The sequence below is a fragment of the Curcuma longa genome, chromosome 2 (genome assembly GCF_044706935.1).
Source record: "Curcuma longa cultivar G26 ecotype Majalengka, Jawa Barat chromosome 2, ITB_CL_G26_1.1, whole genome shotgun sequence".
NCBI lineage: Eukaryota > Viridiplantae > Streptophyta > Magnoliopsida > Zingiberales > Zingiberaceae > Curcuma > Curcuma longa.
In genome coordinates this window covers 5,467,548-5,489,639 of record NC_133862.1, presented here as the reverse complement: position 1 = coordinate 5,489,639, position 22,092 = coordinate 5,467,548, and the positions used below count along the sequence as shown (strand labels likewise).

At 37.3% G+C, this 22,092-nt stretch overlaps 5 protein-coding genes across 6 annotated transcripts in view; 3 read left to right on the top strand and 2 right to left on the bottom strand.

Moving 5' to 3' along the window:
* LOC141818354 (callose synthase 3-like) overlaps positions 1-3,094 on the top strand; it is a 50,192-nt gene extending 47,098 nt beyond the window's left edge. Inside the window, exons 40-43 of the mRNA XM_074705868.1 lie at positions 42-839; positions 955-1,005; positions 2,344-2,529; positions 2,613-3,094. Coding sequence (XP_074561969.1) covers positions 42-839; positions 955-1,005; positions 2,344-2,529; positions 2,613-2,855 — 1,278 coding nt within the window. The 3' untranslated portion in view covers positions 2,856-3,094. The remainder of the gene's footprint in view (positions 1-41; positions 840-954; positions 1,006-2,343; positions 2,530-2,612) is intronic.
* Positions 3,095-5,299: 2,205 nt separating this feature from the next.
* Positions 5,300-7,057, bottom strand: LOC141821951 (uncharacterized). 2 transcript variants are annotated; one of them, XM_074709342.1, is made up of 2 exons: positions 6,968-7,057; positions 5,300-6,622 (listed from the first exon to the last, which is right to left on the bottom strand). In XM_074709342.1, exon 2 carries the CDS (start codon positions 6,610-6,612, stop codon positions 5,659-5,661), a length of 954 nt encoding a protein of 317 aa, XP_074565443.1. In that variant the 5' UTR covers positions 6,613-6,622; positions 6,968-7,057; the 3' UTR covers positions 5,300-5,658. The 2 variants fall into 2 exon arrangements, with proteins under 2 accessions (XP_074565443.1, XP_074565442.1); XM_074709341.1 differs by having other exon boundaries at positions 5,301-6,778.
* Positions 7,058-14,166: 7,109 nt separating this feature from the next.
* On the top strand, positions 14,167-15,757 carry LOC141821849 (high mobility group B protein 9-like). The gene is made up of 6 exons (XM_074709220.1): positions 14,167-14,409; positions 14,497-14,575; positions 14,658-14,820; positions 14,888-15,007; positions 15,080-15,462; positions 15,543-15,757. The coding sequence occupies exons 1-6, from the start codon at positions 14,186-14,188 to the stop codon at positions 15,684-15,686; spliced, it is 1,113 nt and encodes a 370-aa protein (XP_074565321.1). The 5' UTR covers positions 14,167-14,185; the 3' UTR covers positions 15,687-15,757.
* Positions 15,758-16,047: 290 nt separating this feature from the next.
* On the bottom strand, positions 16,048-17,399 carry LOC141821474 (glutathione S-transferase F11-like). Its single transcript, XM_074708896.1, has 4 exons — positions 17,301-17,399; positions 16,956-17,219; positions 16,836-16,890; positions 16,048-16,757 (listed from the first exon to the last, which is right to left on the bottom strand). Exons 1-4 carry the CDS (start codon positions 17,397-17,399, stop codon positions 16,075-16,077), a joined length of 1,101 nt encoding a protein of 366 aa, XP_074564997.1. The 3' UTR covers positions 16,048-16,074.
* A 2,795-nt stretch (positions 17,400-20,194) lies between these two features.
* Positions 20,195-21,689, top strand: LOC141821850 (pentatricopeptide repeat-containing protein At3g42630). The gene is made up of 2 exons (XM_074709221.1): positions 20,195-21,477; positions 21,547-21,689. Exon 1 carries the CDS (start codon positions 20,294-20,296, stop codon positions 21,323-21,325), a length of 1,032 nt encoding a protein of 343 aa, XP_074565322.1. The 5' UTR covers positions 20,195-20,293; the 3' UTR covers positions 21,326-21,477; positions 21,547-21,689.
* The last annotated feature ends 403 nt before the right edge of the window (positions 21,690-22,092 follow it).

Below are 22,092 nucleotides of genomic sequence, written 5' to 3'. Positions count from 1 at the left end.
TTGATGCTAGTTAGCTTAAATTTATTCTTTTCCACTGGCAGGTAACGGTGTGGACAGTATATGTATTTTTATATGGGCGATTATACCTTGTCCTTAGTGGGCTTGATAGATTTCTTTCCACTGGCCAGAGGTTCGTTCACAATGAGCCTCTTCAGGTTGCCCTCGCTTCCCAGTCCTTTGTGCAACTTGGTATCCTGATGGCTCTTCCAATGGTGATGGAAATTGGTCTGGAAAGGGGATTCCGCACTGCACTTACTGATTTCATACTAATGCAGTTACAACTAGCCTCTGTATTCTTTACCTTTTCCCTGGGGACCAAAACACATTATTATGGGAGGACATTGCTCCATGGTGGTGCAGAATATAGAGCTACAGGGCGTGGGTTTGTTGTCTTCCACGCTAAGTTTGCTGATAATTATAGGTTATATTCACGTAGCCACTTTGTTAAGGGTTTGGAATTGATGATTTTGCTTGTGGTGTATGAGATCCTTGCATCATCATACAGAGGCACAGTGGCATACATTTTCATAACTGCTTCTATGTGGTTTATGGTTGGCACCTGGCTTTTTGCACCCTTCTTATTTAATCCTTCTGGCTTTGAGTGGCAAAAGATTGTAGATGACTGGGCTGACTGGAATAAGTGGATCAGTAACAGCGGGGGAATTGGCGTAGCACCAGATAAAAGTTGGGAATCATGGTGGGAAATGGAACAAGAACATCTTAGGTACACTGGGAAGCGTGGTATCATTGCTGAAATATTACTGGCATTGCGGTTTTTTTTCTACCAATATGGGCTTGTCTATCAATTGAGTATAACGGAACATACACAGAGTGTGCTGGTACTTATTCCATATCATATGCAGTTCATTCGATCTTTATTCAAGTTAATTTATTGTAGTACTTACCATAACTACATGGACTGAATCAATCACACTGAATTTTGTATATTTTCAGGTTTATGGAGTTTCGTGGCTTGTGATCTTTGCAATTTTACTCATCATGAAGGTACATAAGAAACATTTGATCTTTAGTATTTTTTCTTGATATATAACTGGAATTCGGAATCTTGTAATACTGTGACGGCTAGTGCATCTTGTGCCCCCTATGTGGGTCTTCATACCAAAGGCATGACATGACATGACATCGCACCTATGACCGTATTGCAACAATTTTCTTGGCACTTGCTAGGTTAAAAATCAATTATGTCACATAAAACCACATAAAGAATTTCAAACTGAATATATTTTAAAAAATTTCCATAATTATAAACTTATCAAGCCATACATGAAACCATAAAGGAAATTCATCTTTCATAAATCATAATTAACTATAAAGTCACACTTCTAGCAACAATATCAAAGAAACTGGAACACATGCAGATCTGTAGATCTAGAGTCCATATCTGTAGATCTAACTTCATAGATATGGGACTACTCATATCTGCCAAACCATGTGATAACCCAACATATAAAAGTCACAGTATGACACAAAATATAACACATAAATAGCATGCACATGAATAATTAATATAAAAAATAACTTTATGAGGCCTATCCACTTGCTGTAGATGATGACTAACAATCATGAGGGTAATATGAGAAATTACAAGCAAATGAACAAATAAGGTAATGGTGGGATTTCTCTCAAGATTAGGTATTTTGACGTATATTAATGTTCATTTCATATTCTGTTGAGTCAACAAGGATAAGAACAAACCTAGGTTGTGGCTTACTACAACGGCGGCAACTAAACCCCCGTGTAGGAGAAAAAGGTGCTCTAGCCACTACAAGGCATCCGCACTTGTCCAGAATCTGATGAACCCTAAATAAACTTGAAAGCAAAAGCATGCAATACTTTTAAGGACAATCCTGCTAAACATAAATTTATAAAACTAGCACGGCTTGTCTTCATTGCAATTTGTATTAGGACCGCTTATATGGACGTTTTATGATGCACTAGTGTGTATTGTATATAAATTGCAACTTTATTATGGCTGCTTGTATAATTAGTCTGTATTGTATATAAATTACCCTGGGTCTAAATCCAGTAGAGTTATCTTCGCAAATAAATCTTCTTTTATTTAACTTTGGTTCAAATAGTTAGTTACATTGTCAAAAATTAACAGGACGCTTTTTCTATGATAAATTTTTTTTTCTTACATGGATTTTTAAGGAAGTTTGCTTACCTAGTAACCATTTGTCACTACTAACTGTACAAAATAAGAAAAATCTGTTTTTTTTTGTGGCATAAAGACTCAGGAAATTACTGTCTGTTTTCTTCTAATCTGTGTACTTCTGCATCATTCCGCTTAGTTTGAAAATTGCATCTGATTTACTTCTCCAGACTGTATCACTTGGACGGAAAAAATTCAGTGCAGAGTTTCAGCTTGTTTTTCGTCTGATAAAGGGCCTTATCTTCATAACCTTCCTTTCCATTCTAATAATCCTGATAACCATCCCCCACATGACAGTGCGAGACATTTTTGTTTGTATCCTTGCTTTCATGCCTACTGGATGGGGATTGCTCTTGGTAAGTAACCTGTAATTTTCCTATGCTAACTCACTATCTTGGTTCACCTTCTGAGTTCTGGAACCCTTTTTTTATTTCATCAGATTGCACAAGCTTGTAAACCTGTTGTTCCAACTAGTCTGTGGGGTTCAGTTAAGGCACTAGCGAGAGGCTATGAAACCATCATGGGATTGTTGCTGTTCACTCCAATTGCTTTCTTAGCTTGGTTCCCATTCGTTTCAGAGTTCCAAACGAGGATGCTTTTCAACCAGGCCTTCAGCAGAGGTCTGCAGATATCTCGTATCCTTGGTGGCCCCAAGAAGGATCAACCATCCAAAAATAAGTAATAGTGCAACCAGTTCTTTCTCACTTTCTCCAACTTTCCCCAGAATATTACAATCTTGTAACAAATATCAATTCTTGTTTATATATTGTGTTGGCGATGCATGTGTTTTGATGGCTGCAAAGTCGCTGGATTCGTTCTCTAGCAACGCTAGTTATGCTTGTAGCATGCACACTGAACCAAAAGGCTAGTTTAATTTTATTGTTCTTGTAATCGGTAAAACAGTAGTTATGCTTTGTTATATTATTTCGTTCTTCAACAAATATTCTTGTAGAAGTTGGAAATAGCTGTTGTCTCAAGCTGAATTGGTAATTTTTAGTGGTGGATGAATAAATGAATTGAATTTTTCAGAAGGTATCTGAAGTGGTTTAATATTAACTACAAAGCTACACTTGTAAAGTATGCATTAGATGCTAATTCCCCTTGCCTATGATGATCTTTTATTATAGTTGAGTATGTCATATTGCCCTCAATAACTCCTAAACCGTCTAGGTCTGATCCCCATTCACGTGTTTTAACATGACTTGAACTTCTAGCAGTCATCTGTGCCCTCATCATGTTTAATTCTCTCACCCTCAAGTCATGTTCCTTGTTCTTTTCACAAAAGTAAATGCCAAAGTTTATTCTCTCTTTTCTAGTAATCTTTTAGATTCCATTGTATCTCTTTCTCCTTCTAACAAATGTGTAACTTTTAACTATGTACCATATTAAAAAATCAAAAATCAACGTCACCCTTGTCTAACTCAAATGTGCTTGACATCGACATGAAAGTGCACTTATTGGCCATTTAGAAATTAGGTGCCGAGAAAAAGAAGACTTGCCACCTAATTTGTAAGAAACAACATGCAGGATTGTTCTTGATTCCAAAAGTGTGGGCTTTGCATGTGGTTAAGAGAAGCGGGGGGGAAAGGGGATGTGTCATTATCTTCCCTAATGACTACTTCAATTAATGAGATTTGAAGATGCAGGTTTCTTTGTCAACAGAAGAGTTCATCAATGCAAACTTTCTTAGCGTAGATTGGTTGAAGGGTCACAAACTTTACAAGAGACAAGGAAACTGATATAAAGATGTGAAGATTAATATCAATTAGATAAACCAATAACAAGGATGTTGATTGAAAGATAAATTTGCATAGATTCTTGAACAAAAATATGATTGTAGGCTGTAGCACAGAAAGATATCCAAATAGTGAGATTCCTACAGACTAACTGAGCCAGCTCGAGGCTCCAGAGCAATTTGTATGTATTTCAGTAGGCCAGTATTCCGACAGAGCTACTGGAGCTTCATCACAGGTTGCTCGTCTCAAGTGGATGGGAGGTTTCATAGCAGCCTCAACCTTTTGCTGTCATAATCTATTCAGTTCAGCTGGAATTTCAGCAGCTCTACACACTTAGCTCCACGACCATCCCATAATCCACTCAGGAATATACTCAGAATGGAGCAGTTGTCCTGGAACTCTTTGGCCCCAAAGAAAGCCAGGGATACAGTCAAACATGAGAACGTACTCAAATTCCAGATATCGACCATGTCCTTTGCTCAGAAGTTATCACGGAGACAGTAAGAACACTTCTTCAACTGTAAAATGGATCGCGAGGGGTAGAAAATCGTAAGGTGCTTACTCAAAATGCATGGAAATGTACCCTTCTCTATTCAGGCTTGGCAGTACTGGAACTCAAACTCGCAAGAGCAGATGGACAAAAAAAATGGGAACACAAGGTCGGTCAGGTGGTATAGATTGAAGGCATGCTATCAGAGTCGAAAGAACTTCTCGGCAGTTTGGAGCCAGAGAAGGAAGCCATTGGACAAGCAGATTCTATAAGGCTGCTGATTTAACAGCATAGAAGCGAGACACAACCTTTCTGCATTTTCTGGGTAATTTTGAATGTTCTACTGCAGTAATCAATATGTTTTGTCCTCCTTATACTGATGGAAAGGTTGCTAGTTTTGGGATACTATTTCCTTCTTAGACAAATCCATGCAACTGAAAACGGACAAATTGAACACCCGATCCATACTCACACATAGAAAAATATATGTTGAGCATACAATAGCAACACATGGAATAAAACAATTATCATTGTTTAGAACTTGCAGAATTGGCATTTAAGTTTACACTTACAACTTACAAGCAACTAAATAGAGTAGCTTAGGATATAACTCAATTTCATTAAACATAAACGGTCCAAATGAACCAAATAAGATTTCTTGGTTCAAATGTATATGTAGATTGCATATGTCATATGCAGTCACTATGAAAATCGACATAGGCATCAGCATACACAACCAAGCAACGACTTTTTAAAACTATGGCAATGCATCATTACTGATAGGAAAATTTTCATGTGCATAGCATCAGCAAGTATAATTCCAATATTTGGAGCATGAATCTACAACTACTTTGAACACATTTTTGTAGTAGATACAAATTCCTAACCTAATCAGCCCTCAAATTAGTATTATCACTCTCAACAAGCCATTGATTTGTACTAGTAATAGATTTAGCATTGATTTTGAAATATGAATAACACAAATGTCCTGTACTAGAAATAATAACATGAAGTGAAGCATTGGAAGAAACAAAAGCAAGCCACTATTGCACATAAATTATGAAGCAAGCACCTGGTAGAAGAAAAACTGAAAATAAACAACTATTCAGCAAAGGATCTGTTTGAGTCCCTTCCACATTGGATATGTTATGAGAATACCAATTATGCTCCAAAAATTCATCTTGTGGGCATAGTTATCGTACAGGTATCCAGGGGAGAAAGTGGTTGCCGAAGGATCGCATAATCCTTTCAATATATTACTATCCGATGAGCACTGTGATGCCCTGATCTTTTTTGCATTTCCATGCTGAAGTAATCTTCATTGAGACTCCACCATCAGAAACCACTTCTGTATCATCTGAAGACATATTACTTTCTGCAGAATCCAAATTTGATTCTTTATTAAAAGAAGAAAGATTTTCAGATGGTGATAATTTTTTTGGCTCTACTATATCTCTAAGGTTGCATTGACTCAAAAGCAACTTCTTTTGCTTAACTCTCACTTTCCTAGTACCAGCTACTGATCTGAACAACTCATTTTGTTGTTTCTTCTTGCGGTGACAGAATTTTTCTTCCTCCTCAAAATTGTCAGCTTTGGAACATACAACGGTTTTCCCATCAGAATAGTTACTTGTGATACTCTCCACATTAAAATCATGTGTAGTTTCATTGTAGACTTCATCACTGTTACATGGAACTTCTTGCCCAGAATTCCAAGTCAGCTTTTCCCTATGATTGGAGATTATAGGTGAACTATTCATTGCATGATGCAGCTTCCTTGTTAGTTCTTCATCAGTTTCTAACCTTCCAGAAGGATGGTAAGTCTTATATAGGAGCTTTATTGGGATATGTTTTTTCCTTATTTTAATTTTGTTTGAACAGACTTTTCTGCATTTCATCGTGATGGAATCCAGAAATAGCAATGCATCCTTGGCATCAGCTTTAGCTTTTGTAGCTGCTGCAGCTTTCTCAATTGCAGTTTTTCTTGCTACCGCAGCAATTTCAGTTGCAGCCAAAGCCACAGATTTGGAAACCTCGATGATCTTTTCTGGAGTCGAATCTGGGGAGTTAATAATACCTCTAAGCCGAGCGCCAAGATCACCCGAAACAAAAGGAACTGGCGGCAGGTAATCAAATTCGGAATTCTCCCTCCTAAGTTCAGCAAGCAGACGCTTACGAGGAGGCAAATAATTATTAGCATCGAAAGACTCCATCCAATCAACCCTTACGGTTCAACGACTATGTATCAATCTGGCTATCGTATCAAAATCCAATCTTGATCGATAACTTTGGCGATTGAATTCAAGGAAAGATCACAATAAGCTTCAAGATCGTATTTAGGATCAAAATTTGATCGACGCCCAGCAGATCTTTTCATTGCTGGCACAAAATTAAGATCAAGGAAGAAAATTTGAGCTAACAACAAACTAAATCCAATAAAACTCATCCGAAATCATCAACTAAAACGAAACCATGGAATGTCAAAACCATTAGATCACAAATTCAGCGGAAGCACCACCAAAACCAACAAATTGCAGATTCAGCGGAAGGATCGACGTGAATAAGTACCTAGTTCCGCGGAAGTGGCGATTAGGGTTTTCCGGATGGGAGATTCGAACGTAGAGCTACCAACAAAGGTGGAATTTTTCGCCCAAAACCCATGAGAGAGAGAAAGAGAGAGAAAGAGAAGAGGCGAGAGGATTTATATAGGAGCATGCACTATCACAAATTAAGAGGAAAAATATATAAAATTACAAAGATGCCCTTAATTTGTTGTAAAAATTTACATTTATTTTAATATTAATTTATTTAGTTTATTCTTTGACAAGAGAAAATAGATATATCACCAATAATGATGAAGACTCTCACATTCCGAAATACATAAAATAATAAATGTATTATTACAATGAAATTTTTGTTGTTTTTATTTAGAAAAATAATATAATTTAGATATTTAAGCAAATCTCTCCCTCTCTCTCATCGCGGGAAGGGAAGAGGTCGAACTGCCATTCCCGCCATTCCCATTCCCGCTATTTCTCCTCCGGCGACTCGTTCAAGTCCAGCTTCGACCTCTTCTTCTTCCTCTCCTTCCGCTTCCTCGTCGTCTCCGGTGCAGCGGCGGAACCACCAGCGTCGCTGTTCCAATTCCAGTTTGCGCTCGTCGACGATTCCGGGGATTCGTTCAAGTCTACCTTCGGCCTCTTCTTCTTCTTCGTGTTTCCCGTCTCCTCTGGCGATTCGTTCAGGTCAAACTCCAAGCTGTTCTTCTCCGTCGGAGAGGACTCGTCGGGAAGTTTATTCAAGTCTAGCTCCTCCTCCTCCCCCTCCTTTCTTAGCGTTCTCGTCTCGGTTGCAATTTGTGGTGGCGCTGGTGCCGGAGCGATCGGAACAGGAACTTCCGCCGGAGGCCGCGGCGCCTGAGCGATCGGAACAGGAACCTCCGCCGGAGGCAGCGGCGCCGGACGCGGTTGTTTGGCGAACACAAACGACAGCATGGCTGCCGTCGACCGCCGCGCTTCCTCTGCAGCTTCTTCCTCGCTGATTCCTGTCTTCTTCTTCCTTCGCCCTTTGGCCGGGCCGTACTCCCGCTCCTCCTTCGCTTTCTGGTAGCACCCGTTCTCGCCCTTGTGGCTGGCGGAGTGGCCGCCGAGGGACTGCCGGGTCTGGAACTCGCGCCCACAGTTGCGGCACACGAACCGCCGGTCCTCCGGGCTCGAGTCCTTCTCCTCCAAGGAGATCGCGGCGCGACGGAACATCGCCGGGTGCTTCCGCATGTGGCCGTGCAGGGCCTTGATGGAGGGGAACACCTTGTAGCACGTCCCGCACTGCTGTGGACCCGCCGGAGCGCTCTTTCCCCGGCGCTTAGCCCTGCGAGAAGGTTCTCCTATGCCTTCCCCGCCGTCGGCCGGCGCCTGATCCTCTGCCTCCTCTGATTCAGCCTCCTCCTCTCCTTCTTCAGGGACAATGGGGCCTGCGCCAACTCTGTGAAACAGTTGGAAGGGGCGGGGACGGTTGGGGTCATCGCCGTCGCCACCGCCGCCATCGCCTCCTGCGCCAGCAGCGTATAGGGAGGAAGGAGGAGCAGGGGAAGCCGCGGCGGCGCTCATCGTCGTGGACGATCGATGGAGAAGTGGGGAGGAGGGAAGCGAGAGGGGGAATGGAAAAAGGAGGCGATAGAGTACGTCTCTTCGCCATGGGGCGGCTGGCGGTTGCATCCGCCGGTTGAACAGAAGCAGTACGGTTGCATGGCCGTTGCCGCCGTCGAGGATTTCGATTCTAAACTCAACTCAGTTGATTATATATGCTCATATAGAATTTTATTAAATTATAATATATATATATATTGTTTGAATTTAAAATACAAAATCCACTTTGCGTGTTATATAAATAATAATTTTTTTTTAAAAAAAAGAGAGGTTATTTCACTGAAATGAATATGATTAAAATTGTGGTGGATGGTATTTTTTTTTATAGAATTGCACCTCTTTTTATCAAAATTATTGTATAAATTATACGAATTATAAAGTTTTCTAAAAATAAAATATATAATTTTTTAAAAAAATGATATAAAGTGATATAAATTATATTGTAAATTTTTAAAAATGACTAAATGAATTATAAATTTACAAATAATTTAAATTTTAAAAAAAATAGTATAAAAATAGTTATATAATAATTTTGAATAAAATTATTAAATAATTATCTTCTATTTAAAATTTGAATATATAGATGTGATTACAATAGATTTTGAATGATAATTTTAATTTACAAATGTTATATAGTTATTTTCTATTTAAATTTTAATTAAATATATATATATATATATACAACCTCACCAATAAGTTTTTAAGGGTTTTTTTATTTAAAAAATATTAAACTTTTAAAATTTTGAATATATATAAATCTATAAATCAATTTTATCAATTATATAGATTTAAAAAATTTTGAATAATTCAAACTAAAAATAATATATTTTTATAAATATTTTTAATATTTTTATATTCTTAAATATAAATTTAATGGTAAATTTTAAAAAATTTTTGAATGAATTGAGAAAATTTTGAATCTATAAATCAAAAAATTTGAATGCAATTAATAGATATTAAAAAAGCACTACTTTTTTTGAAATTGTAAAAAAAATAAAACTTTGGATACGTGACGTGGCCACACGGTTAAATAAAATGTCTTAAAATTATTATACATTTGGTCAAAAATATTATAAGACCATTTTTTACGCTTTTTAATGACTTTAAAAATACGGTTGAACGTCAACGACTTCCTATAACACATTTACATGTTTAAATTCAGACTTTCAAATCTTAATTATATGTCTACGAATAAAGTTTGTATATAGTCAAATCTTAATTATTTGTATGACTATTTGTAACTCCAATGATCTCTTAATTATAAAGCATTTTTATATTTTTTATATTTATATTGCGAGTAAAAATTGGTGATGTATTAGTTTTAGTTAAAATTATAATATATATTATTTTTGTTAATTATATATTTTAAAAAATTTAAAAAAATAAAATTTTTAATTTTAGTTTGTTTAGATATATATGTCAAAATTTATATTGCTTTGCTTTATATTTTTTAAAATATATATTCTTATTATTTTTATTTTAAAAAAATATAACTCGTGTGTCATTTTTATAAATTATTAATTTGATTTTTTTTTTAATTGACATCTTCATATAAAGATAAGAAAGTATGATGCATGTCAATGACAAATTAAAAAGAGGTGTTTATTGTATCCACTGTAAGTATGGTCGATCCCATCATGCGCCTAACACTTATGTATCGTAGAGCCTAACACTTATGTAACTTTCCTTCATATTTATAAAATCGATTATAAAAGAGTCGTTGAGATAACAAATCTACTTTTTAAAGGGCATCTGTATGCATTTTACTTCTTTTAGAAAGTTAGCCTTTTAGTTTATCCAATTTTTCGTTTGTCCAACTTGTTCAATCCAACTATCTCGTGTAACATGCTCATTCAATTCGTTCTAAATGTACTTTGTGACCATCAATTTTGTCCATTATAGTCTTTTAGACACTTTAAAGCCTATCATTTTTTTTTCTTAGAAAAACACTTTATTAATAACTACATAATAATTTATAAATCAATTTATGTTTCATTTTATCTCAATTTTTTTTTAAATTATAATCTGTTGGTATAGGGAATACTTGATAATTGAATATAATTTTGATAATGAGAAAGGTTCAAAGTTAAACTGTATTGTGATCTAATAAGGTTAATCGAGTATGTAGGTGGCACAATCATAAAAGTCCTAACTGGAGTTTAGGCTAGACTAAGTTCTAGTTGGAGAATAAGCAAAGCAAGTCCTAATTAGAAATTATGCAAGGAAATTTCGATCGGAAGAACTGTATAGAAGTATTAGCAGGTCATAGACACCAAATGGAAGGACTTGATGGGGTCTGAAGGATAAAAATTGAGTCAGACCAAAGATCGGGGGTTGAGAATCAGATATTAAGCAAGAAGTCCAAATGGGAGCTGGAAGACTAAAGTTTGACACCAAGTAAACTCTCCTGAGGAAGAGTACATAAGGATGCATTCCCTTGAAGGAAACATTATACATCAATTTAACATAGGGTTTATTAGAAATACAAAAGTAAGACAAAAAAAAGTTGTAAGACTGTTACTGTATATATTATGCATGTTACACTAACTCTGTGTTGCAGGGAATGAGATTGGAACTGGGCCAAATAGAACTCTTAACACCTGGAAGGGTTTTAGCCATTTGCAAAGGTTCTAGGCACCTGAATTGTTTGAATGCGATCCAGATAAGTTGGCAAATTCTAATTGGTTGGAACATGTCAGCATCTAGGCACCCAGAAAGATCTAGGTACCCCGAGGATGGATAATTCACAATCAAATACAAATCAAATACGATTAGTCCAGCTCTCACTAGGTCGGCAGTCCAGCTCTCATAAGAGTTCCAGACACCTAGGGATGGATAAAATTGCGATAGTATTGGATTAGATCAAATCGAGTTAGGAGCATCCAGAAATGAATCCAAGTGTCTAGAATGAATTTTAAAAGAGGCTTCGATCAACAGTTTCAGAATAAGATTTTTCACCACTTCATACTCACGTTCTCCTCTAAAATTCTAACACAATGTCGACAATTATGCTCTAGTTTAGAATCCTTATCAATATTTTTTTTGTGTTAGTTTTTCATCTTTTTATATTTTTTAAATAGAATTGATATATTTATATTTTTTTAATAGGATCGATAAATTTGTTATCAGTCCTTATTTTTTTTATAAAAGATGAACCTCGTTTTTCTTTAAGAAGAAAGATATTCATGGTTAACTACTTTTAATGGACAATTCATGGATATCTTTCTTCTCAAAGAAAAAAGAGGTTCATCTTTTATAAAAAAATAAGGATTGATAACAAATTTATCGATCCTATTAAAAAAATATAAATATATCAATTCTATTTAAAAAATATAAAAAGATGAAAAACGAGAATTGCTTTTCTCACCCCTCACACCGCACCCCCCTCCTCTCTCCCTCTCAAATTACATTTCTACCCTCTTCTTTTTATTTTTTTATTTTTTTTAAATTTTATTTAGTTTTATTTTTTAATTAATTTTATTTAAAAATTAACTCTCATATATTTTTAATTTTATTTAGTTTTTATTTAGTTTTATTTTTTAATTAATTTAATTTATTATTTTTTCATCAATACGATATTTTTCCAATTTTTATTTAATTTTATATAAAAATTATATAAAACTAAACCCTAAACCCTAAAAATTATATAAAATAAAAAAATAAAAAATTTTGATAAAAAAATAATTAAAAAAATTGATTAAAGAAATAAAACTAAATAAAAATTAAAAAAATAATAAACAAAATTAATTTAAGAATAAAACTAAATAAAAATTAAATAAAATTAAAAAATATATATATGTATTAATGAAAAAATAATAAACAAAATTAATTTAAAAATAAAATAAATAGAAATTAATTAAAATTAAAAATATATATATATAAGTAAAATAAAATAAAAAATGGAAAAAAGGTAAAATGGTCATTTGAATGAGAGAGAGAGAGAGGAGGAGAGGGGGTGCGGTGTTAGGGGAGGTGGGAAAAGCAATTTACATTTTAAAATAACAGTCATACATAGAATATGAATTAAATAAATAATATTTTAATCTATTTTTGGCTGTCACTTCTCAACAGAGAAAGTGAAAAAGCGTAAAGATTCTAAACACAAACTTGTAGATTTTGGTATTCATAAAAAAAAAGGAGAAACCTCTTGATAAAAAAATATTTATAAAAAGTATATTGTATAAAAATGAAATCAAGAATTTATTAATTATTTTTTAGAAATATTTATTTATGAAATAATCACATTAATGAATTATATATATATACTTTTTAATGGGTTGACTGGTATTACCCACTTTGAATTATTGGATTGAGAATTTCTCAATCTATTAAGATGATGGGTCGGTTGGATCCACTTTACTAGATAATGAATTTTTAACCTACCATTCTACTCCGTTACATGATCTTCAATTCACATATAACCACAAATAATAAATATTCTTGATTATTATGAGTTCCACCAATATTTAAATCATAAATTTTAAATTCTTGGAGCTATGATGTGATATTTAGAGATGGGATGAATTTCTTAAATAACGAAAATTTAAATTTCATACATTACATATTACATTTGGAGATTTTAAAAAAAATCTATGATGTTAAATGGTTTATTGAAATTCATCTATATTTTTTAATTTATTTTCATATTCAATAGAGAACTTCTATTAGATTGAATTAATTAATAATTTTGAGGATGAAAATTAAATCCTCATAACATAATTAAATTGATTATAATAAATAGATTTAATGAAGTGGATAAAGATTGTATAATCATGAGATTAATCATGTGAGATAATTAGGAGGCGAATTTTATCTTAGGATGAAAATTAAATATTTTTAAAAAAATAAATGTTAAATCTTAAATAGGCCTAAACCACAAAAATTCTGATCATCGTGAGCTGCACCCGTCACTGTTCCATTGATCCATCTGACCCTTTCCAAGACTAGCTCGAAACCCTGCTTTGCCCTCTGCTTCGGTGTCCAAACAGAGACGCCTCCCATTTCCGTCCAACTTTATCCAATGATCTTCTCGGTGCCGCTGCCGAAAAGCACGACCCTCATGCAACAGCGTAAATCGCCTGCGTCGGGCAAAAGATACGGCAGCGATTGGGTTGTGCTACGGCCGAGATACACTGACACCGCCTCTGCCATCATCACCTCGCCATCGCCCAGAGATCCGCGCTGACTCAGAGCTTATTAATACGCGAGGATTCGAGCATCATCTTCTGCTCATCGAGCAGATGGCAGCGCACCATTAAGCATCAAGCTCCGTAGCTGCTCTACCTACAGATTGATGGATGGATGGATGCATTATCAAGGTAGGGGAATCGACCTTCATAATTACCCGACATGTCGAAGGTATTAATGGTCGCTGGGAGGTGTTCGATCTCTCTTCTCATGCAACAAAGCCATAAAGTTTGCTCTGGAATGTAGCCGTTACGAATGCACGCGTCCGCCATTAATTAAGCTGCCCTCCGCCTAAGCTTTGTCCTACTTGTACCTCCCTTTGGCTTTGCGTAAAACAGCCTTTCTTCTCCTCCCTAATACTCCCCCATTTGGCTCGCATTAAGCTGCTGCTGCTTGTCCAAGCTGTTAGATGGAGCAGGAGAAGGAGAAGGAGAAGGTGGAAGAGGTTGTGGTGATGGAGGAGCAGCAGGGGAAGGAGGAAGAGGAGCAACAAGGGAAGGAGGAAGAGATGGAGGTGGAGGAACAAGGGCAAGTCACAGTTGCAGTGGTCAAAGAGGTGGAAGAAGATGAGAAGGTTTACCCTTCTCCGCTTCATTCACACGAGGACGTCATCAGAGATCGGTTGGCGTTCATGGAGAGCCTGCGTCGCTTCCACTCCTCCATGAACACTAAGTTCATGTAAAGTTCCTTCATTTTTTCAAAATCTGAGTGTCTATTTCCGTTATTGTAATCGATTCGTCTCATCAAAATTCTTCCTTGGCGAAGGATTCCGGTGATCGGGGGGAAGGAGCTGGACCTGCATCTCTTGTACGCGGAGGTGACTCAGAGGGGAGGGCTCGCAAAGGTCTGATTTTTACTGCTTCGTTTATGATTTGAAGGGTAAATGTATGTATCGTCTTTGTAACGAAAACGGAGGAGAGTAGCAGGTGATCGAGGAGAAGAAATGGAGGGAAGTGATCGCGGCGTTCAAGTTCCCGCCGACCACCACCAGCGCTTCCTTTGTGCTGCGGAGGTACTACCTGAGCCTGCTCCACCATTACGAGCAGGTCTACTTCTTCCGGACAAGGGGCCCCTTGATCCCTCCTGCAGGTGCCTTTCTCTTGCCCTTTCTGCGAACTGCGATCATCTTGATCATGATCTCGAGATGTTGCCGCAGCTTCCTCGCAAACCAGAGCACCTCCCTGCAGGCTCGAACACAGCGTGGTGGTCTCCGACTCCACCATGCGGACCCCCAAATCTCGGAAAAGACCACCCTCGGATGAGCCACAGAACAGAGGTGAAACTTCGCCGCATTGTGCATGATTCCTTCTACTCGATAGAGAAGCATGAACTCATCGTCCTTGAACAGGACCTCACAACTTCACGGTTACGGGATCGATCGACGGCAAGTTCGAGTATGGCTACATGGTGACGGTGAAGATTGGCAACGAGACGCTCAGAGGTGTGCTTTACCACGTTCAGCAGCAGCCGTCGCCTGCTGCCTCCAATTTGGCATCTGCAACTCCCGAGAGTTCGAGTGTGCCAGTTGCTGGCATGGCAAGGACAAGGCGGCGGCGGAGGAAGGGATGGCGGCGCCGCGACCCTGCCCACCCGAAGCCAAACAGGAGCGCCTACAATTTCTTCTTCGCCGAGAAGCATTCCAAGCTGAAAGCTCTGTACCCTCACAGGGAAAGAGAGTTCAGCAAGATGATAGGAGAGTCATGGAGCAAGCTCAGCGAAGAAGAACGAACGGTGAGGTTGGCCTGACAAAGCCAAAAGCATGCGATGAGCTTTGTGAATCTGATTCTCTATCTCCATCCTTTTTCATTTAGGTTTACCAGGATTTTGGAAGCAAGGACAAGGAGAGATACAAGAGAGAAATGCAGGAGTACAAGGAAAGGCTGAAGCTCGCTCAACTTGAGGAAGCTGCAAAAATGGAGCCTTCCAAGGTTCTCTCCATTGAAGAAGCTAAATGAATGCTGTTTTGATTGGAATATTAAACTCACAAATAGTTTTAGGGTTGTGGTTATTAAGAAGATCTGTGGAAAAAAATAGTAAACATTCATCTTCTGGTTCCTGCAACTACTGTTAAAGGCTTTTGAATGTTGTGATGAGATGAAAACAGTTTCTGTAATCCATTCCCTCTTTTAATGCTTCTGCATGCAATATAAATTCTGCTGTCACAATTGCAGTTCTGGTGAAAGCCTGGACAGTAGCAACAAAAACATCAAAAGATCTAGAACAAATCATTAATATAACACTAAAAGAACACATATTTGATTAGCAAACAAACTGATTTCATTGTCTTAGCAGGAAAATTTCTTAAGATGCCTGTTTAGTAAGTACCAGAGGCTGAAGAAGAAGCTACACCACAACATTTTCTGTCTCAGATTTAGAAGAATTTGGAGCTTTTGAGCCATTTTTGACAGTGGATGCCATTGATGGTGCTTGAACAGCAGGGGATGTAGTTGGGGTTTTCTCAGGGCCATTCTTGAGCCAAATTGTTGATGATTGAGGAACAAGTAGAGCTCTGGTGGAGCTTCTACTGCTGTGATTAACTTTAGCAGTTGCAGAAACAATCTCTTCAGCTGTGGAGCCATTGCTGGCTTCAAATTCACCTAACATCTGCACCACTTTCTCCCATGAAGGCCTGCGAGACGCCATCTCCCACCACCGCAGCACATTCTTCCTCGACTCGAACAAGCAGCCCCACTGTTCGGAGTTGGCGATGTAGTGGGAGTTGGGGAGGTGCGAGAGGTCTGCAAGGGTGAACTCGTCGCCGGCGAGGTACTTGCTCTCCCTCAGTCTGTGCTCATACACATCGAGGACTCTGGCCAGTGCTTGCTCGCTCTGGGCGAGCAGAGGCTGGTCCGAAGGATCAAAGGCCAAGTGGAAGACCAGTTCGAGGCTCGGAGGGTTGAAGCTGTGCTCCTCTGTCTTCAGCCATTGCTCGATGGAGCCTCTCTCAAGGAGGTCTCTTCCTAGCAAATACCTGTTTCCATGGTCTTGGTACTTCTCCGATGCATACCGGCAAATGGCCCTGGATTCTGCATTTGCACAAAAAAGTTTACAAAAGATTTGATTGTTCTTTCTTCGATTCTGTAACTGAAAAGTAGAAGCTTCACCGAGTAAGAATGTGCTTCCATCTTCGAATGCAGGAACTGGAGCTCTGCCATTGGACTGCATGCGAATCAAAGGAACATTCAGCTGATCATCGTCACTTGGTTGATTAATCGATCGATTACCTGGAGTTTGAGGAAATCCAGAGGCATTTGCTGGCCCGCATGCATGTCCACAAGCTCGAACTCGATCTCCTTCTCGTAGAGGCAGGCAAGAACCCTATACACATCAGGGAGGACAGGCCGCGCGTAGTAGACGTTAACAGCCATGGATTGCGAGCGAGCAAGAAAGACGCAGAAATTGGAGGGAGGCTTTATCTCCTTCCTTTGGTTCTCCGTGCGAACGCCTTGATAGTCGAGAGATTCTTGCCTCTGCTCGAAGCAAAGTTGCTAGAGTCGGCAATAATTGTTTTAAGGTGCAAAAGAAAAAGAAGAATGTTTAAAGAGAGCGAAAGAAAGGAAATTTGTCACTTTGGAATCCGACGTTGGCAACCGTGCACGGTGTTCCTTTGTGGCGGTGATGGTGAAATCGCCGGCGTGAACTAGTTGCGAAGGTGGTAGCTTGACCATGAGGCTGCAACTTAATCGTTAGTTCAGTCTCAATTTTGTGTATTTCATGTATGAAATCTATTTTTTTAGCAGCTTTACACGACGATCATACGTAAGGAGGTAAATGAAAAAGTTACAGTTGATCACGACGGAGGAGGACATTATCTTGACTTCGTCAAGATTCAAACTCTTATCTATTTCTACTAGGGCTGAGCAAGCGGGCGGGTCGGATGGGTTAGTCGCGATTTTCCCACCCGACCCACCATTGGCGGGTTAATAAAATTTAAATCCAACTCGATTTTTTTTCGCATCAAATTCGGCGGGTGGTGGGTGCCGGCGGGCGGGCGGATTGGCGGGTTATCGAATGTAAAAAAACAAATTTTACGGATGATAATTGATATAATAAGCGTCTACAAAAGAGTCTAAAATACAATCCACAATTTTATAACTAATCAACAATGTTCATACCAAAATAGGAAGCATCTCATGGCCACACAAAAAACAAGGATAATTCATAATTTAACACCAAAGTCCAAGTCCAGGTAATTAGGAATTATCCAAGTTGGGGTAAAAAATCCAAAATGTAGCACATCTTTGACCTACAAGTAGATAAATCAAAGTTTGTTATATAATAGATTAATAGGACATAAGATTTAATTTGAATGACACCACTTACAAGTAGGAAAGTATGAGATTATATGTATACAAATCATTTTTAATATATGTATACATATATTTTATTATTTGTAAATAAATAGGCGGGTGGGTCGGATTTAGTCGGATTTTAAAATTAAAACCCGAAACCCGTCCGTGTACAAGCGGGTTTGTCAATTTTCTATCCATTTTTATTTTTAATTTTTTTAAAACCTGCGGGTTGGCAGGTTCCGGATGCGGGTGGCGGGCGGATTTAGCGGGCCGGACGGGTACTGCTCACCCTTAATTTCTACAATTTTGTTCCATCATAATCAATTCAATTATGTTCCAAAAGTTATAGTTTTATGGACAAGTCCATGCGAAGAGCTGTTCGTGAAGTTATAGTTTTATACCTACTAAATCTTAGCCACCTGGTTGAGTTACAAGGTGCAAATGAAAAGAACAAAATAGCACGAATATATTATATTTGAGTTTGAATTTGAAAAATATATGTAATATTTGATTAGAAGTTTAAAAATATAAATTATTTTGATTCGAGTTTATATAATATTTGATCGAAATGAAATTTAAATTCGATTTGAATTGTTCAAACGTTATTTGAACACAATTGAATTATAATTTGAAATGACATAAACGTAGGAATGATAATTTTCTTCAAATTTGATGGAGAATTTGATATCCAACTCAAATGGATTAAAACATGGAGAGAATTTTTAAATTTGATTAAATAATTAAATATGAAAATTTTCAAATTTCGATATGAAAATAAATTTTATAAAATTATTCATACTCGATTAAATAATTTATATAAATCTATTAATTATTTCTTTTATTTATCCAATGACTAATTAAAATAAAATAAAATTAAATCTGATAGTTTTTTACTTGACCTCTCCTCATAATTTATAAATATTTTATTTTATTTTTATTAAATTATATATATTTTATATGATATTAATTTTAATAAATATAAAAAATATGAAGATAGAAGAAAATAGAAGAAATTTAATCCTAGTAAATATGAGAATGAATATTTGATCCTATGATTAGTATGATGATAAAAATAGAATATTTGATGAGATGAAAAAAATATAATAAATAATGATAAATATACGGGATATTAATTATGATCAAATCCAATCTATTATCATCCCTATTCCTTTAATGTCATGAACTTTTTTTTTTTGCGTTTGCATCAAATGGCAAATAAAACAAATAAAGCTATAATTACTTTTCTATTAATTTTTTTAAAATAAATATCTTTATTTGTAATTTTCAAACCGTTTAATTTTTCTGCTTGAATTGAATTTAAAATTAAATATTTTAAGAAGGAATTAATTTTAGACCAAGTGAAATCGTTATGAATGGGTTCGATTCGGATAAGGAAGGATTTTAGGTATTTTAAATTCCTCCTACTCCTTCGTCGCTCACTCTCTCCACAGACCACACTCGTCGCCGATCGTCGGTCGCCGCAGCACAACGCTGCCGTCGCCACCCGTATTGCCAACCGCGTCGGTCGGCATCCCTCCCTTCCTCTTCTTCCTATGAGCTGCGATCGAGTCGTCGCTTTCCATCTTGCTACCTGTGGAGATTAGGGAAGCCGGGAGTTGTATCGAGTTTTGGTGAGATCGTATATTCCTTTGTGAAAATGTTGCTTCCGTGTAGTGGAACGGAGTCCGCTCTTCATCTTCAGCAGCCTTCCTGGCATTGAGTATTAGTGGAACGGAGTCCACTCTCAGTGGCCTAATCTGGGGCGTCATTCGGTAAGTTAGGAGGACTCACGACAGAAGGGTTTCCGTGGGCCCCAGCGGTATACTTTGCTGATCCCTTCAGTCACACTACGGCGATGTCATGCAGAACCCTGAATCCCGGCTTCGCCATCGCTTCGCATCCTCCTCTATTTCCCTTCCTCGAGTCTCGTTACGCCGCTCTTGGCCTCCCCTGCCGCGTCAAGGATTACTTGATCGGAAGGTACAGTCACATTCCCTCTCTGTCTCTCTATCTCGTTTTTTTTACCCTTTCCATGCATCATTGAAGCAAAGTCTGTCGATAATATCTAACATCAACACGAAAATTGTTTCTTTTTCTTGAATATATTAGTTTAATAGTTGAATTAAAACCCTCGTCACATGCAATGGCAGCAGATAATCTGTGGGGCGCTCTGGAACGCTCGAAATCTTAGCAGCCAGGAATTAGCCTATGTACTTAAATCTGCCATCCGAAACGAAAAGCCTGAGGATGCACTACAACTCCTACATGAAATGGAATCCAGAGGTTTCAAGATTGGTTGTGATATTCTCTCAGACTTGATGCTTTCCTTTGCTAAAAATGGCTTTTTTATGCAAGCTCGGACTTTGTGGACCGAGATCATAAATAGTTCATTTGTCCCAGGTGTTGAGGTTATCTGGGGTTTGATGAAGGCCTATGGTCGGATGGACCAATTTGATGAGATAAATATGATTGTTAATGAGATTGCCATAAGAGATTTTGACTTCACGCCGCAGGTTTACTCAATGGCCATCTCTTGTTTCGGGAAGGCTGGTCAACTTCAATTGATGGAAGAAACTGTGAAGCAAATGGTTTTGAGAGGTTTCAAGATTGACTCTCTAACTGGCAATTCGTTTGTCAAGTATTATAGCATCTATGGTTCAGTGGAAGAGATGGAAGAAGCTTATCAGCGCTTGAAGAAATCAAGAATTCTAATAGAAAAAGATGTCGTCCGTGCGATGGCTTCCACATACATAAACCAAAGGGAATTCTATAAATTCAGTGAGTTTTTACGAGATGTAGGACTTGGGAGGCGTAATTTAGGTAATCTACTGTGGAATCTGCTTTTGCTATCTTATGCAGCCAATTTCAAAATGAAAAGTTTACAAAGAGAGTTTTTAAGCATGTTGGAAGCTGGTTTCTCACCTGATATAACCACTTTCAATATCAGAGCTTTGACATTTTCAAGAATGTCCATGTTTTGGGATCTCCATCTGAGCATTGAGCACATGAGTCATAAGGGGGTTACCCCAGATATTGTGACTTACGGATGCATAGTGGATGCCTATCTGGGTAGAAGGCTTGCAAAAAACATTCATTTTGGGTTAAGAAATTTAAATGTCGGCAACACCCCACTTCTGTTAACAGATCCCCTAGTTTTCAAGGCCTTTGGTAAGGGTGATTTTCATTCAAGCTCTGAGGCTCTATTGCAGTCTGCAAATCACAGAGAATGGACATATTCAAAGCTACTAGCTATACATCTGAAAAAACAGTATAGAAAAAACCAAATTTTTTGGAATTATTGATGAGTTCACAGTAGTCATGGATGGGTTTATAATGGTAACTTTGATGAAGTAGGAATGAATTAAACTATTTGAGATTAAAAGGTTCCAATCACTCTGGGCTTCACAGACTCAACTTGGTATTATAGAAAGAGTATTTAGCATGGGCAAGTCAGGTACTACTTATACTGGATTACTTACTATCTTTACTTTTTCTCTTTTCTAATAGAAAATTGTCATTGTAGTTTGGACCAAATCAAAAGGAAAGCACAGGAAAGTTTGACGTGCCTAGAACATCAATTGAATTTGCCCTACAATTGCTTGGTATGTCTTTTACACAGTAGTTAAAATTCAAAATACATGACCAACGTTTGATTTAAGATTAAAATTTGATGCATAAGGATATAGTTGCTGGACTTAGTGCAATATTTGAGCCATCTCTCGATTCCTTAGACCCCCCATTCTTTCTCATACATTTCCTGCTTGTTACAAGATGCCATAAAGTGAAGTTGCTTTTTCATACAGATAATCTGTGTCAAAAGGTGGCATGTTTACTATGATTGGAACTGTGAAACTAGACATGTAAGCGAAGATATAAAAGATTTAGGTGGATGTGGGATATCCATTCAATCTATTGCATTCACTATGAAAAATAAGAACAAAGCCAATTTATCCAAAAATCTGAATATATAATTGATTCTTTTGCAAGGAGCAGATAAGACACAATAGTTAATGATATCCTAATCGGTTGGTTTCACCTTAGGAAGCTTACACAAATTCTGCCATTGTAA